The 13230-nt window shown below is 57.0% G+C and overlaps 1 protein-coding gene across 1 annotated transcript in view; it reads right to left on the bottom strand.

Moving 5' to 3' along the window:
- ITGA10 (integrin subunit alpha 10) overlaps positions 1 to 13230 on the bottom strand; it is a 94708-nt gene that overhangs the window by 15762 nt on the left and 65716 nt on the right. The window contains exons 17-25 of the mRNA XM_089772780.1: positions 10150 to 10293; positions 9124 to 9327; positions 7149 to 7279; positions 6444 to 6610; positions 6219 to 6361; positions 3585 to 3695; positions 2779 to 2864; positions 1795 to 1936; positions 1003 to 1095 (exon numbers count right to left, since the gene is read on the bottom strand). Of these exons, the coding sequence (XP_089628906.1) occupies positions 1003 to 1095; positions 1795 to 1936; positions 2779 to 2864; positions 3585 to 3695; positions 6219 to 6361; positions 6444 to 6610; positions 7149 to 7279; positions 9124 to 9327; positions 10150 to 10293 (1221 nt within the window). The remainder of the gene's footprint in view (positions 1 to 1002; positions 1096 to 1794; positions 1937 to 2778; positions 2865 to 3584; positions 3696 to 6218; positions 6362 to 6443; positions 6611 to 7148; positions 7280 to 9123; positions 9328 to 10149; positions 10294 to 13230) is intronic.

Genomic DNA, 13230 nt, shown 5'->3' with positions numbered 1-13230 from the left:
GGCACCAGCTCTCTGCACAATGGCTCTGCAGTGGTGTGTCGGAGAGCGGTAGCAGGGGGCAGAGCACGTTGTTAGGTCTGATTCTCCCTCCCCCCCAGTTCTCACTGCTTCTCCGGCCAAGGCGTGCACCTCTGCTTCCCAATAGTACCTGCCACTTCCCTTTTGATGCCCGACAGGCGGCTAGGGTCCCGAGGACAGCGTCTCCCCTCACCCACCAAATCCCCCTGCAGCAGCCTGGAGGGGCGAAGATAAAGGACTGGGCTAGCAGGAGAGCAGGGGCTGTAGAGGGATTATGGGGCATGGGCAGAGCTGGCGGGGGAGGTGAAGCCCAGGCTGGAAGAGCAGGAGGCTGTGGGGGGCACTGAGGGGCATGGGCAGAGCTGGCGGGGGAGGTGGAGCCCAGGCTGGAAGAGCAGGAGGCTGTGGGGGGCACTGAGGGGCATGGGCAGAGCTGGCGGGGGAGGTGGAGCCCAGGCTGGAAGAGCAGGAGGCTGTGGGGGGCACTGAGGGGCATGGGCAGAGCTGGCGGGGGAGGTGGAGCCCAGGCTGGAAGAGCAGGAGGCTGTGGGGGGCACTGAGGGGCATGGGCAGAGCTGGCGGGGGAGGTGGAGCCCAGGCTGGAAGAGCAGGAGGCTGTGGGGGGCACTGAGGGGCATGGGCAGAGCTGGCAGGGGGAGGGGGAGCCCAGGCTGGAAGAGCAGGAGGCTGTGGGGGGCACTGAGGGGCATGGGCAGAGCTGGAAGGGGAGGGGGAGCCCAGGCTGGAAGAGCAGGAGGCTGTGGGGGGCACTGAGGGGCATGGGCAGAGCTGGAAGGGGAGGGGGAGCCCAGGCTGGACGAGCAGGGGCTGGGGGTGCCCCAGGGATGGGCACGGGCGGGAAGCAGGGCCGGGGGCCCAGACTGGCACAGAGGGAAGCTGTGGGTCCGGAGAGCAGTGGAAGAGGGAGGGACACGAGGGCTCCCAGCCCTTCAACCAGCCACGAGGGGCCCGGCCCAGACTCACCTTTGCCCCGGCCCTGAAGACGGGGTCGCTGACGCTGCAGGCGCGGGTGTGGGGGGAGGGGGCGCTGCATTCCACCTTCACCTGGCTTTCCCCCTGCCGGGGCGGAAAAACCCTTCACCATCCTGCCGCCTCCATCCGGCAAAGGGGGGCAGGGCGCCCGCAGGCTCCCGCTTCTCCCTGCCTGGCGGGTCGCGGCCCGTTTCCCACAGTCAGGAAGTAGCGTTGGCCAACAGCGCCGTTGTGTTCCAAGCCCACGGGGCCGCTTGAGGCAGCTCCTGGCTGCAGGCCCTGAGCCTCATCTAGCCAGGACCAGACGGACCTGTCCCTCTGACGGGTGAAAGTCACATTTCTTACCGACACTGTCCTATTGCAACCCCCCCAGGGGCTGTGATAGGATAGGACAGTACCGGTAAGAAATGCAAGTGTGGGATGGTTTGCAGGGGGGGCACAGGGCAGGGGGCTGTGGCGCGGGAGTGCTGGAGTCAAGACAGGCGGGGCGGGTACAGGAGGCAGGGAAGGGGTTGTGGGAAGAGCTCCGGACGGGTTTGGGGCGGGGAAGGGAGCTCGGGACAGCGGAGCCCATGTTCCCCAGCTGCCCAAGGACTGGAGCTGGAGCCTGGCAGTGCCCCGGCTTCCTTTCCTCTTTGCCCTCTGACCTCTCATGGGCCGGAGGCCTGTTCCAGGCGGGGAGGATCCGTGCTCCAGCTCAGCCTCGCTTTGTGACAACCTGCCTTCCCTCCCCCACAAAGCCCCCCCCCAGCCTGCGCGCCCCACGGCAAGCGAGCCTCCCACCTTGAGCGACAGGCTGGAGAAGTGGAGGTTCCTGGAGAACCAGAGGTTCAGGCTGGCGTTGTAGGCGTTTTCCTTCTTGTTCTCCAGCACCACGTCCACCAGAACCTTCCTCTTCCCCTTGTGCACCACGTGAGGCTTCTGCCTGAAACGGGGAAGGAGCTGGCGATTCAGCGTCGAACTCGGGCCAGCAGGGAGACATGCCCAGGACGAGACCTGAACTCACGAGCTTGGGATCTAAAGCTTTGGCTACTTCAGCTAGAGCCCATCCTCTGTAGCTCACTGGCTGGAACTGACGCAGATTGGCCACTAGAGGGCGGCCACGGGCCGCAGTGGTGCGCATCCCTCTCCATGTGTCCTGTAGGCCGGCGGTTTTCAAACTTTTTTTCTTATGACCCCGTTGAAGAAAATTGTTGATGCTGAGACCCAACAGAGTTTGACTGCAGTTTGGGCTCTGGAGTGGGGCTGAGGACGGGAGCTTTGGCGCGTAGGAGGGGGCTCCGGCTTTGGGGAGGGGTCAGAGCTGGGGCAGGAGGGGCGTACCTCGAGCGGATCCCAGTAAGCAGTGCAGCAGGGGGGCTAAGGCATCTTCCCGCCTCTCCTGGCACCGCAGACCAGGCTGCCTCCAGAAGCAGCCAGCAGCAAGTTCCCAGCCAATGGGAGTGCGGAGCTAGTGCTCAGGGCGGGGGCAGCGGGTGGAGCCCTGTGCGCTCTCCCCACCCCCACCTAGGAGCCGGCCACCTCTGGGGTGCAGCTCAGTCAGCAGGGAGCCCCCCCACTGCTCACCTGATCCCCCTGCAGCCACGAGACCCAGCGCCCGACACCCCCCCCCCCAAGTGCTGGGTCCCGACCCCTAGTTTGAAAGCCCCTGAGCGCTTGCAAAGCTCCCTGCGTCTTGGGAAACGCCAGGTTCAGTGACTGGGCTAAGGGCCCTACACGTCCATGGCCGAGCTGGGGCCACGCTCCAGGCTGCCCGCGCTGTCGTACCTGGATCCGGAAAGATCCATGTTCGCCTGCAGCACCAGGTCCGTGATGCACTCATTGTCCTCGCCACAGTCCTTGAAGAAGTGGATCTGAAAGCAATGGGGGGGGGGGGCTGTCACTGTGGGCCACCAACGGGTCGATTACGAGGATCCCGGCTCACGTGTTTTTGCCCCTCCCCACTGCTCTTTCTCCCACAGAGCCTCCAGTCTGGGTGACGCACCCACAGGTCCCTCTGAGTCATAGACATTGAGGTCAGAAAGGATCAGTCCCTCTGTGCCTCAAGCCAGACCCACCCATCACCCCCACACTAAGCCCAGCAACTGAATATGGACCGAAGTGTTCCGGCTCACCGGAGACAAGAGGGTGAATTTGGAGCCACCCCCAGCCTAGAGGTGCACACACACAGTCTAGAACAGCGTTTCTTAACCTTTTTAAGACCAAGAAACACCAAACAAATGTTTTTATGAGGAACACCCAAGATTTTTTGTTGAGCAAAAAAAAAAAGGCGGCCATTTTTGAACTCTGTTGTTCTCCACAGCACACAGTTCCCTGGAAACACTGGTCTAGAACCACACGCACAATCCTGTGGTTCTAGATGGATCCATCTCCCCAGGGCACCTTCTAATGTTCGTTTCATCCTCCACATCTCTGTGTGTTAGGAGGCAACCTCCCCTCCTTTCTGCTGCCCACAGGCTGCTGCAGAGAAGGAGGACAAGGGGGAATCCAAGAGACAGGATCCCGGCTGGCCAGGCCCACAATAGCTTGTCAAATGACCCGGAGCAAGGGGACCGGATGGGCCGAGCACGCACCAGTTTCTTAAACATGGTGGATGACCTCTCATCCAGCACCGGGCCTGGCTCAGAATCGTTCAGGGCAAATTTCACCATCATGCTGACAGGCCTCAGGTAGTCTGTGGTGTCCTGTGGGGAGAAAGGAAGCCAGGTTAGCTTTCAGGAAGGGGTTCCTGGCCATTCACTGTCTCCTGAGAAGGAGGCCAGCTTTGATGGAGACCTGCTGGACCTCATGCTTCACTTCCCACAATGCACTGTGAGACCTGAAGGGTCACTTTCCTCCCAAGCCTTCCGTGTTAGCCATCGTAGGAGGCAGGCTAGTTTAGGCCTTGTCTACACTGGCATGTTTTGTCACCAAAAACTGCCTTTTGCAGACAACACAGTGAGCGCGTTTACACTACAAAGCAACTTTTGTTGGGAAAAACACACAGTTTTGCAGACAAAAAACGTCCACCCATGTGAGAGACTTTTGTCTTTTCCCCTCCCTTTACTGTCGACAAAGAGTCAGGGTGGACTCTGCTGTTTGTTTTGTCGAGAAAACTGGCTTCCACCAGCATCCCACAGTGCCTGGCCTGATGGCTGTGCTCAGTGTTTTGTGATCTCTACTGCCCTGCAAGCATGCTCCCCCTCCTCCCCTTTAAAGCTCCAGGAAGTATCTGACAGCTCATAGACTTTAAGGTCAGAAGGGACCATTATGATCATCTAGTCTGACCCCCTGCACAATGAAGGCCACAGAATCTCACCCACCCACTAGAATAATCCTCTCACCTATATCTCAGATATTGAAGCCTTCAAATAATTTAAAGACCCCAAGATGCAGCTGAGGGAGCTGCTTCCTTTGGGGAACAAACGAAGAGGAAATCATTGGAATGATCTTGTTCTGCCCTGCTAGGAACACAGTGGCAGGCAGACGGCCGCTGCAGGGGGATGGCTGGAGAGACGGCTGAGAGAGACTGCCAAGGCTGGAAAGACTTCCTTGGCACGAAGAGCTCACAGAGCTACAAGGGAATCCCAAGGGGTGTGTCTAGACTGCAGGGTTTTTTTGGAAAAATTGCCGTTTTTCTGAAAAAAACTTCACTTAGGTCCACACTGCAATCGCGTTCTTTCGAAAGAAAATCAAAAGAACGTGTGGGTTTTTCTGACATTGGTAAACCTCATTCTACGAGGAAGAATGCCTTTTCCGAAAGATCTCTTGGAAGATCTCGTGGACGCAGAAGAGGGAGTTTTTTTGAAGAAGAGACCTCCAGGAAAAAGCACAGGTGCCCTGGTGGCCATTCTGCCCATAGTCATCACAGCTTACATGCGAGAGAGCGTCCAATGAGTATGGCCGGTCTCTTTCGACAACGCAGATTGCTTTTTTGATGCGCTTTTGCAGTGTGGACGCTCTCTTTCGGAAGAAGTTTTTCCGGAAGATCTCTTTTCTAGAGATCTTCTAAAGGTACCCAAGAAGTGCAGGGATTAGCTTGGCCTTCCCACCACAGTGCATTGTGGGATACGTACCCACATTGCTTTGCTCTAGCTGTCAATAGGGCGCTAGCAATGTGGCCATGACATGTTGACAGTGGGAGGCAGACAAACTGGTTTGACCGGTTTTCACTTTTGGCAATTTTGCATGTTGACCGCACTTTGATAGTCCAGCCTTCCCAGTGCAGACAGACCTGTAGCCTTAGCCGATGTCTCATCCAGATAACTAGAGGTGAGCTGCAGAGGGGAAATGACTTGCGACTGGCCCTTCTCTCCCTGCAGCTGGGATCAGAAGGGGCTGCCGGCAGGGCGTTTGCTGGGAACCAGGAACTTGTCGCTGCCATGGTCCAAAATAACCTACATTTGATGCTGCTGCAAAAGCCCCACTAGAGCAGGGTTCTGGGGCAGGCTGGACTGAGAGCCTTGGTAGCTGGCTGAGCCCCTGTGAAAAACGGATGATTTCCAGGCCGCCGAGGGCTTAGGTTTAATTGTCCTTATTGCATAATTCATTATGCTAATGGCCTTGGAACGTAAGCCAGGCCTCATGACTATTTTAAATCTAAACCAAGCACAAGTAAATAACTAATTCCCGGGAAAGGTAGCTCAAAGATGGGATCCGTTGCAGGAGGAAACCCAGCTAGAAAGAGAAATGCTCTGATCCTGAGGGGCAGGACAGCCCCCCCACCCCCATTGGGAAATAGGGGCAGGAGGTGGCATGTAGAGCAAGAAGGATCAGGCAGTCCTATGGGAGGCAGTGTGGTCTAGTGGGGAGAGCACCAGGCTAGGACACCTGCAGCTGCTACTGACCCTGGGCAAGATGCCGCGCCTCTCTGTGCCTCAGTTTCCCGCTCTTTAGACTGTCAGTTCTCAAAGGGCAGGGAGTGTCTCTGGCACTCTGCGGTGGGACAGCAGTCCAGACAGACGTGGCTGAGATCACTCGGCCCTACCTGGCTCAGGAACCAGCAGCAACGAAGCCATAGCTAGGTCCTGGCACTCGCCTGTGTTTGCCTGCAGATAACACCTTGCAGGGTAGCATAGCCTCGGGGTCTGCATGCAGCAGCGTGGCTGTTAGATGCGGTTGCAATTCTGGTGCTGTACAGCAGGAGGCAGGCTACGCCATCTCCAGCATCGGGTTGTGGCTCTCCTCTGAACCAAAGCCCCCTCCTCCCCATGCCCACCTTTACTCACGATCACATGGAAGGGGAGCGACTGGCAGGCTGCCTTCCCCACGCTGGTTCGGAGCCGCTTCTGCACCAGCTTCTGGGAGGTGGCGTCGAACACGGCCCTGGTGCTGAACTTCCTGTCGTCCAGAGACACGTTGTACCGGATGCCTGCGCCGACAAGCGGGGGGGAGTCACTCCGGAGCCCCGGCACCGCATCGCATCCGAAGCCGGGGCGGGCGCCAGCACTCACCGAAATGCCGGTCCCCCCGGCCTGGGGAGCGGGAGGTTGCGCGGAAGCAGACGGTGGCCGTGATGCACACGGAGTCCTTTCCGTGTCTCTGGCAGTTCTTCTGGAGCACGTTGATGGAGGGGGGGTGGAAGGCCAGCGAGACGTTGACCTGGATGATCCTCCGTGACCTGGCCCCCGGGAAGCACACGTTCAAGGCCCTGGATCTCTGGGGCACCCCGAGGTCCCGCCGGGGCCAGCTCAGCCCTCCAGGCTGAGTCCGTTTGTCCAGCTGCACAGGAAACTAGTGCCCCTGGCACCCGGCACAGGGAACCAGACACTCGATCCTCTGTGCCCATCCCATCGAGGGTGCTCAGGTCCCCTGAAGAGGCCTAACGTTGGGTGGAGCAGTCCCCCCAGGACTCATCCCTGCATTGGTGGCTTCCCTCCACACTCACCCCAGGCCTGTCATTAATTAAGGAAGTGTGGCCTAGTGATTAGAGCACGAGACACCCTCAGGCATCCTGGTTTCTATTTCCCAGCCCTGCCGCTGGTCTGCTGGGTGTTCTCAGGCAAACGCCTTTCCCTGCTAGGTGCCTCAGTTTCCCCAACTGTATAATGGGGATAAGGAACCTGTGCTCCTTTGGAAAGCACCGAGGCCATCTGCTGGTCTTACACACTTGTTACCAATCCTGCTGGTGCCCTCTGTGGTGGGGCATCGTGACTCACCGTAATACCACGGCGGCTCCCTGGGCCCCGACAGCCAAATCCACCAGCTGGTCCCCATCCAGGTCCATCTGTCCGACCACGCTGCGGCCAAAGTAGCTCAGACTCGGGTGGAGTGATGAGGCTTCGATCCTCTGGCAGGTAAGTGGGGAGTTAGTCAGAGGTGGAAAAATGGCCCGGGCACCAAAAGGCACAGACAGTTTTACATGGCCTCCTACGAGGTAGTGTGGCCTAGTGGTTAGAGCACTGTGCAGGGACTTAGTGGTTCTGGTCACTAAGGCTACATCTAGACCGTGGCGCTATTTAGGGATACCGGAAGTATCCCGAAATAGCTATTCTGCGTCTTTTGATCGTGCCTGTTATTTTGAAATCGATTTCAAAACAACAGGCATGCTGGCCTCCCCGTAACCCTCATTCCACGAGGGTTAAGCGACATTTCGGAATAGCTGTTTATTTTGAAATCTGACGCTCTGTAGACAGTGCCAAATTTCGAAATAAGCTATTTTGAAATTAGATCGAGATAAGCGACGCAATTTGCTCAACACAAATTGCGTAGCTTATTCCTAGGTAAGGGTGCAGTGTAGCCGCACCCTAACCTGCTGGGTGACCTGAGTCAAGCCATTTCCCTGCCCTGTGCCTCAGTTTCCCCACCCATCCTTTGTCTCGCAAGAGCTTTGGGGGCAGGGACTCTCAGACTAGCTGCCCAGTACGATGGAATCCTATCTTCTTGACTCTCTGATGTAATAAGCCATTAGCACCAGCCCACAGGGGAACCAGTCTGGTTTTCAGGAAGGTGCTGGCTGTCGGCAGTTCTGATTTGTGCCAGGCACCGTACCAGTGCCCAGAGAGTCCTGAAGGCAGCTGTAAGCCCACTCACCCTCCTGGCCCAAGATCTCCAGCCAGGAAATCTCCGTGTCTCTGCCTGGCCAGAAGAATCCCTCCCCGTTGGTGCTTCTAACCCTGACGGGAAGGGACACACCCACCTCTCAGGACACCCAAAACCTGCCCTGGCTGGACCAGACAGGTGTCCACATGATGGACAGCCCCCCAACCCTCCTCTGGGCTGAGTCCAAGCACAGGAAAATCCTTCAGCGCCCCAAGCAAGTCTAAAGGATTTTGGTGCCATCTGCCACCAGGGGGCAGTGGAGCCATGCTCAAAACCCCACATGGCTCTTTATTCAGCCCTTCTAAGTGGGGTGGGGGGCGACCCCACCCCCTGTGTAGTAGGTCCCAGGAGCCCTGATGCTCTCCTCCAGAAATCAGTGTGAGTTCTCGAGCATCTGGGCCCGGGTATTTAACACGGGAGGGGGTCCTGGGAATGTGTCGGGGCTGGCTGTGGGGAAAGGGTGCCTGTGAGGGGCACTGGAGCAGGTGGGTTTAAAGCAGAGGAGGGGAGACTGGGAGGCAGGACTCCTGGATTCTGCTCCCAGCAGCAGGAAGGAAGCAGAGGGGGGTGGGAGCGAGGAGCCCAAACTCTTGGGTTCTGTTCCCACCTCTGCCACTGATTCAGCCTATGGCCTGGGGCATGTCACTTCCCCTCCCTGTGCCTCAGTATCCCCAACAGGAAAATGGGGATGATCTGGGATACAGGGCCAAAAGTCATTAATTAATTAACATTAATGCATGGGAGTGTTGCACTTTGAGTTCCCCAGGGGCTAGTGATTGCTATAAATGACACATTACTATTAATCAGGGATGATCTAGACAGTACTGGGTCCTGCCATGAGGGCAGGGGACTGGACTCGATGACCTCTCGAGGTCCCTTCCAGTCCTAGTATTCTATGATAACCCTCTGTTATTATCAGGAGTGAAAGCACTTGTTTACCGTAGGTCCTAGCGTAATGAAGGGATTGAGTTAGGAGCCATACACGTCTCTGGATCTAAATCCTCCTTAACAGGGCAGGATTTCTATAGCACTGTAGCCCAGGCCAGGCACGCCTGGCCCTCCAATAGCCCCACCCCCGCCCAAGGGACTGACCTGCTGGTACTGCGGCAGGATGGTGGTGCGGGAGCCATGGTAGATGTATATGGCACCCTGGTGGCCATCCTCCAGGGGCGCTCCCACCACCACGTCGTTAAAGCCATCGTGGTTGAGGTCGGGCACAGCAGCCAGAGCGTAACCGAGGCGGGAGTCCTGCGGCTTCTTGCCGGCACGCAGGGTCCCGTTGAACGTCAGGAGCCGCTGGGATGTGGGGAGGGAAGAGAAAGGCTCTTACTGCCCATCCAAGGTGAATTCAGCCCCTTTGTGCGCCTGCCTGGCTCACGTCTACTGGGAGCCTTTGATCATGTCGCCCTCCAGTGGCTGGCCCTAGCAATTGCAACAGCCTACTACTTCCACGCAGCCAAGGGTTAGCTACACCTACATTGTCCTCATGCCACAGACGGGGGAAGGGGGCAGTTGCCCCGGGGCCCAGCGATTTAAAAGGGCCCAGGGCCCCCAGCCACCTGCCTTTAAACACTGCTGGAGCACTCTGGGCAACTCTGGGAGTGCAAAACCACCCCCCACCACCTTGCCCAGGGGCCCAGAAATTCTGTTGCCCCCTCCCCTGCCGTGCACCAGCTCAGCAGTGGTGGCAGGGCCACATCTAGAGGCTGATGGGCCTGCTACTAGAGCTGGCCTTTGAGCTCCGGACATAGAGGCCTGTGTTTTAAAATCTAGAGGCTCCAGGTTCAATTCCCCTCTGGTGACATCCAGGCCAGTGATCCCTGTCAGCTGTGTGCTTGTGCGGCCGTTCAGGAGAGATTTAAAGGCTGCCCTGCTGATTGGCAGAGATCCCACAGCTCCGTTTGTGTTTCTCCTGGTGGTGCACGTGCATTGGTGCATGTAACAAAATTCATTCCTCGCTGGCAAAGATTCGAGGGATCCAGAGATGTGGTGTGCGACAGAGATCTGCAGGCTTGCATTCCTGTTCCTCCCCCTTGCAAACCAGGCAGCATCCTCTGTATAGACACGACCCTGGAACACACACCCAGGGAGCCAGGGTAGGCAGGCACTGTAAGCTACCTGGCCTACTTTGTAGATATAGACCCGGCCTGTTTCTTTGCTCTGAGCTCCCAGGTACATTGGGGCGGCGACCAGCAGGACGTCTGTGATTCCATCTCCATTCACGTCCACAGGACACACTTCGCTGCCGAAGTACGAGCCGATCTGCAGAGGGGGGAGGGAAGGGGCAAGGGTGGTGAGGAAGCAGTGAGCCCTCGTCTTCCTGCTTCCCCGGCATGCGCAGCGCCAGCCTGGATTTCCTCACTGCCCAGGCCCTGTCTGCACACAGACGGGGCACCAATTTCAGAAGAGGCTCCAAATGGGCTGACGCTGGAACCGGTGCCAGAAGCTGGGTAAATGCCCCGTGAAGTCAGACGTCAACTGGTTTGGAGCCAAAATGGACCCAGCGGCAGGGTGTCTGTCCCACAGTGGCACTTTAAGGGTTAAAACCCACCTGGCGCCACCAGCTGTGGCAGGTATCAGCCAATTAGGGCTCAGCTGAGGGCAGTATAAATAAAGGCTCCTGGCGTACAGGAAAGACAGGGACTCACCGTTGCTCTAGGGGTGGAGCAGGAGGGACCTGGCTGCCAGAGGCTTCCTGGCTTAGAGCAGGACTGGGGAAAGGCAGGTAGGGCTGGGGAGCTCTGGCCCGGCAAGCTTGAGATGACTAGGGCTGCAGAGAGGCAGCTAGGGCAGGCAAAGGCAGCAGGTCCACCCGCCTCCCCACCCTTGCCAGTGATGAATGGCCCGGTCAGACTGCAGTTTGCCCCTGAGGCAGGGGCTAGGTGATGACTGAGGGTCACTGAGGCAAGGTGGGCATAGGAGGTTGGGGTTCCCAGAGGGGGGAGGACCCAGAGTGTGGGGGCCCTGTGGCAGGGCAGTACCCAGAGGGAGGGTGTCACAGTGTGGGAGGGATGTGGATCCTAACACAGAGGTGGAGAAGGTAACAGCAGGCGTGACACCAGCTGAAAGGGGGCGCTCTGGTCTGGATGAAAATAATTCCCAGAGTGTCCAGCAGGCAGCGTCCATGGCCGTGTGACAGGCGCCTACAGATTTCGCTAAAATCGGTTCCCAACAGATCAGTGTAAAACCTGTTAAACCAGTTCCCCTGTTCTCCTGGGCTGTGTCTACACTGGCCAGTTATTCTGGAAAATCAGCCGCTTTTCTGGAATAACTTGCCAGCTGTCTACACTGGCTGCTTGAATTTCTGGAAAAGCACTGACGATCCAATGTAAAATCATCAGTGCTTTTCCGGAAAAACTATGCTGCTCCCGTTCGGGCAAAAGTCTTTTTCCGGAAAACTGTTCCGGAAAAGGACCAGTGTAGACAGCAGAGATTTCTTTTCCGCAAAAAAGCCCTGATCACGAAAATGACGACTGGGGCTTTTTTGCGGAAAAGCGCGTCTAGATTGGCCACGGACGCTTTTCTGCAAAAAGTGCTTTTCTGGGAAAGCATCCTGCCAATCTAGACGCGCTTTTTCCGAAAATACTTTTAACGGAAAACTTTTCCGTTAAAAGCATTTCCGGAAAATCATGCCAGTGTAGACGTAGCCACTTAGACAAAATCCCAAAGGAGCCAGCCGGCTTTGGGAGATAAGAGGTGGGAAGGGGCGTGGAATAGAAGGTACAACTGCATTCTACCCCCAGTAGGGGGCACTGTCTGCAACTTTGCCAGCGCTGCTGCTCGCCAGGCAGCCTGCACGTCCTCATGAGAGAACATCACCAGCGCTATGTCTACACTCACGGCTTCTTGAGCGAGTAATATGCAAATGAGGCTAAGCGTGGAATATCGCCGAGCCTCATTTGCATACCTAATGAGCCACCATTTTTTTCAGAAGAGGCTCTTGCGCCGTTACTCCTATTACTTTTCAGGAAGAACAGCATTGTGCAAGAGGGTTTTTCTTGCACAAGAGGGGGCAGTGTAGACGCTCCTTCTTGCACAAGAGCCTCTTCTGAAAAAAATGGTGGCTCATTAGGTATGCAAATGAGGCTCGGCGATATTCCACGCTTAGCCTCATTTGCATATTACTCACGCAAGAAGCCACGAGTGTAGACACAGCCCAGGGGTCTGGGTAATGACAGTGCAGCCAGTCCATACCCGGTGCCTGAGGGGGTGTCTCTATGATGGGCGGGGGCGTTGGTGGGGTTGGGTGGGCACAGGGACGATCTGGTGCTAGTGGGGGTAGAAAGGGTGTATAATTCAGACTGACGCATGTTGCCAAGGGTGGGGCTCTCACACAGGCGTTCAAAACTGCAGTGGGGAGATGCACCTGCCCGCGCCAGCACAGACCTGCCCTGGGCTTGCTGCAGCTGAGGGAAACCCCCTCCCCCCCGCCATCCAGTCTTGGTGCTACTGCAGGGAGAGAGAGCTGGGGGGAGTCCTCATTGTAGCCCCCAGACGGGCTCTTCTTTGCCCCCACCCCAGAGCCCTCACTGCCCCCCCCACCCTTGTCCCAGCCGTGAGCCCTGCCCACGCACACTCCGAACAACTTAGCCCTGCCCCCACCATGTTAATTTTGTGATGTGCGCCAATCATTATCACCATTATGCACTAGGGTGCACGTCACAAAATTCATTCCACGCAATGGTGGGAAAAATGAGAGGGAACACCGACTTTCCTTTTTTATACGCACACACGGACAGTTGCGCATGGTGGGAATTTCTCACAGAATGCTTTTTTTCCTGGAAAAATGCCGATTCACATCTCCTCCCCCCCCCCAAACTTGTTCCCGAAGGAGGGTCAAGTTTGAGAAATGTGTCTGAAAAACCTGCTGGGAGTGGGGGGAAAGAGCCTGCATTCTCCCAGACAGAGACTGGCCTTTCATAGCTTTCCAGGGCCAAGTGGCTTTTCAGTTTGACATGTAAGCTGTTCAGACTGGCAAAAAGCTTGGGGGCCGGGGGAGGGAGACGACAAAAGGAAACATTTGGGCTACGTCTCCATTGGCAAGATTTTGCGCAAATACTCTTTAACGCAAGAGTTTTTGCATGAGAGTATTTGCGCAAGAGAGCGTCTACACTGGCAGGTGCTTTTGTGCAAAAGCATCCGTGCCAGTGTAGACACTCTCTTGTGCAAGAAAGCTCCAATGGCCATTTTAACCAGCGG

The sequence above is a fragment of the Pelodiscus sinensis genome, chromosome 22 (genome assembly GCF_052426305.1).
Source record: "Pelodiscus sinensis isolate ZL-2025 chromosome 22, ASM5242630v1, whole genome shotgun sequence".
Taxonomy (NCBI): domain Eukaryota; kingdom Metazoa; phylum Chordata; order Testudines; family Trionychidae; genus Pelodiscus; species Pelodiscus sinensis.
Note: the sequence above shows the minus strand (reverse complement) of the source record. Positions and strands in the feature narration are given on the sequence as shown.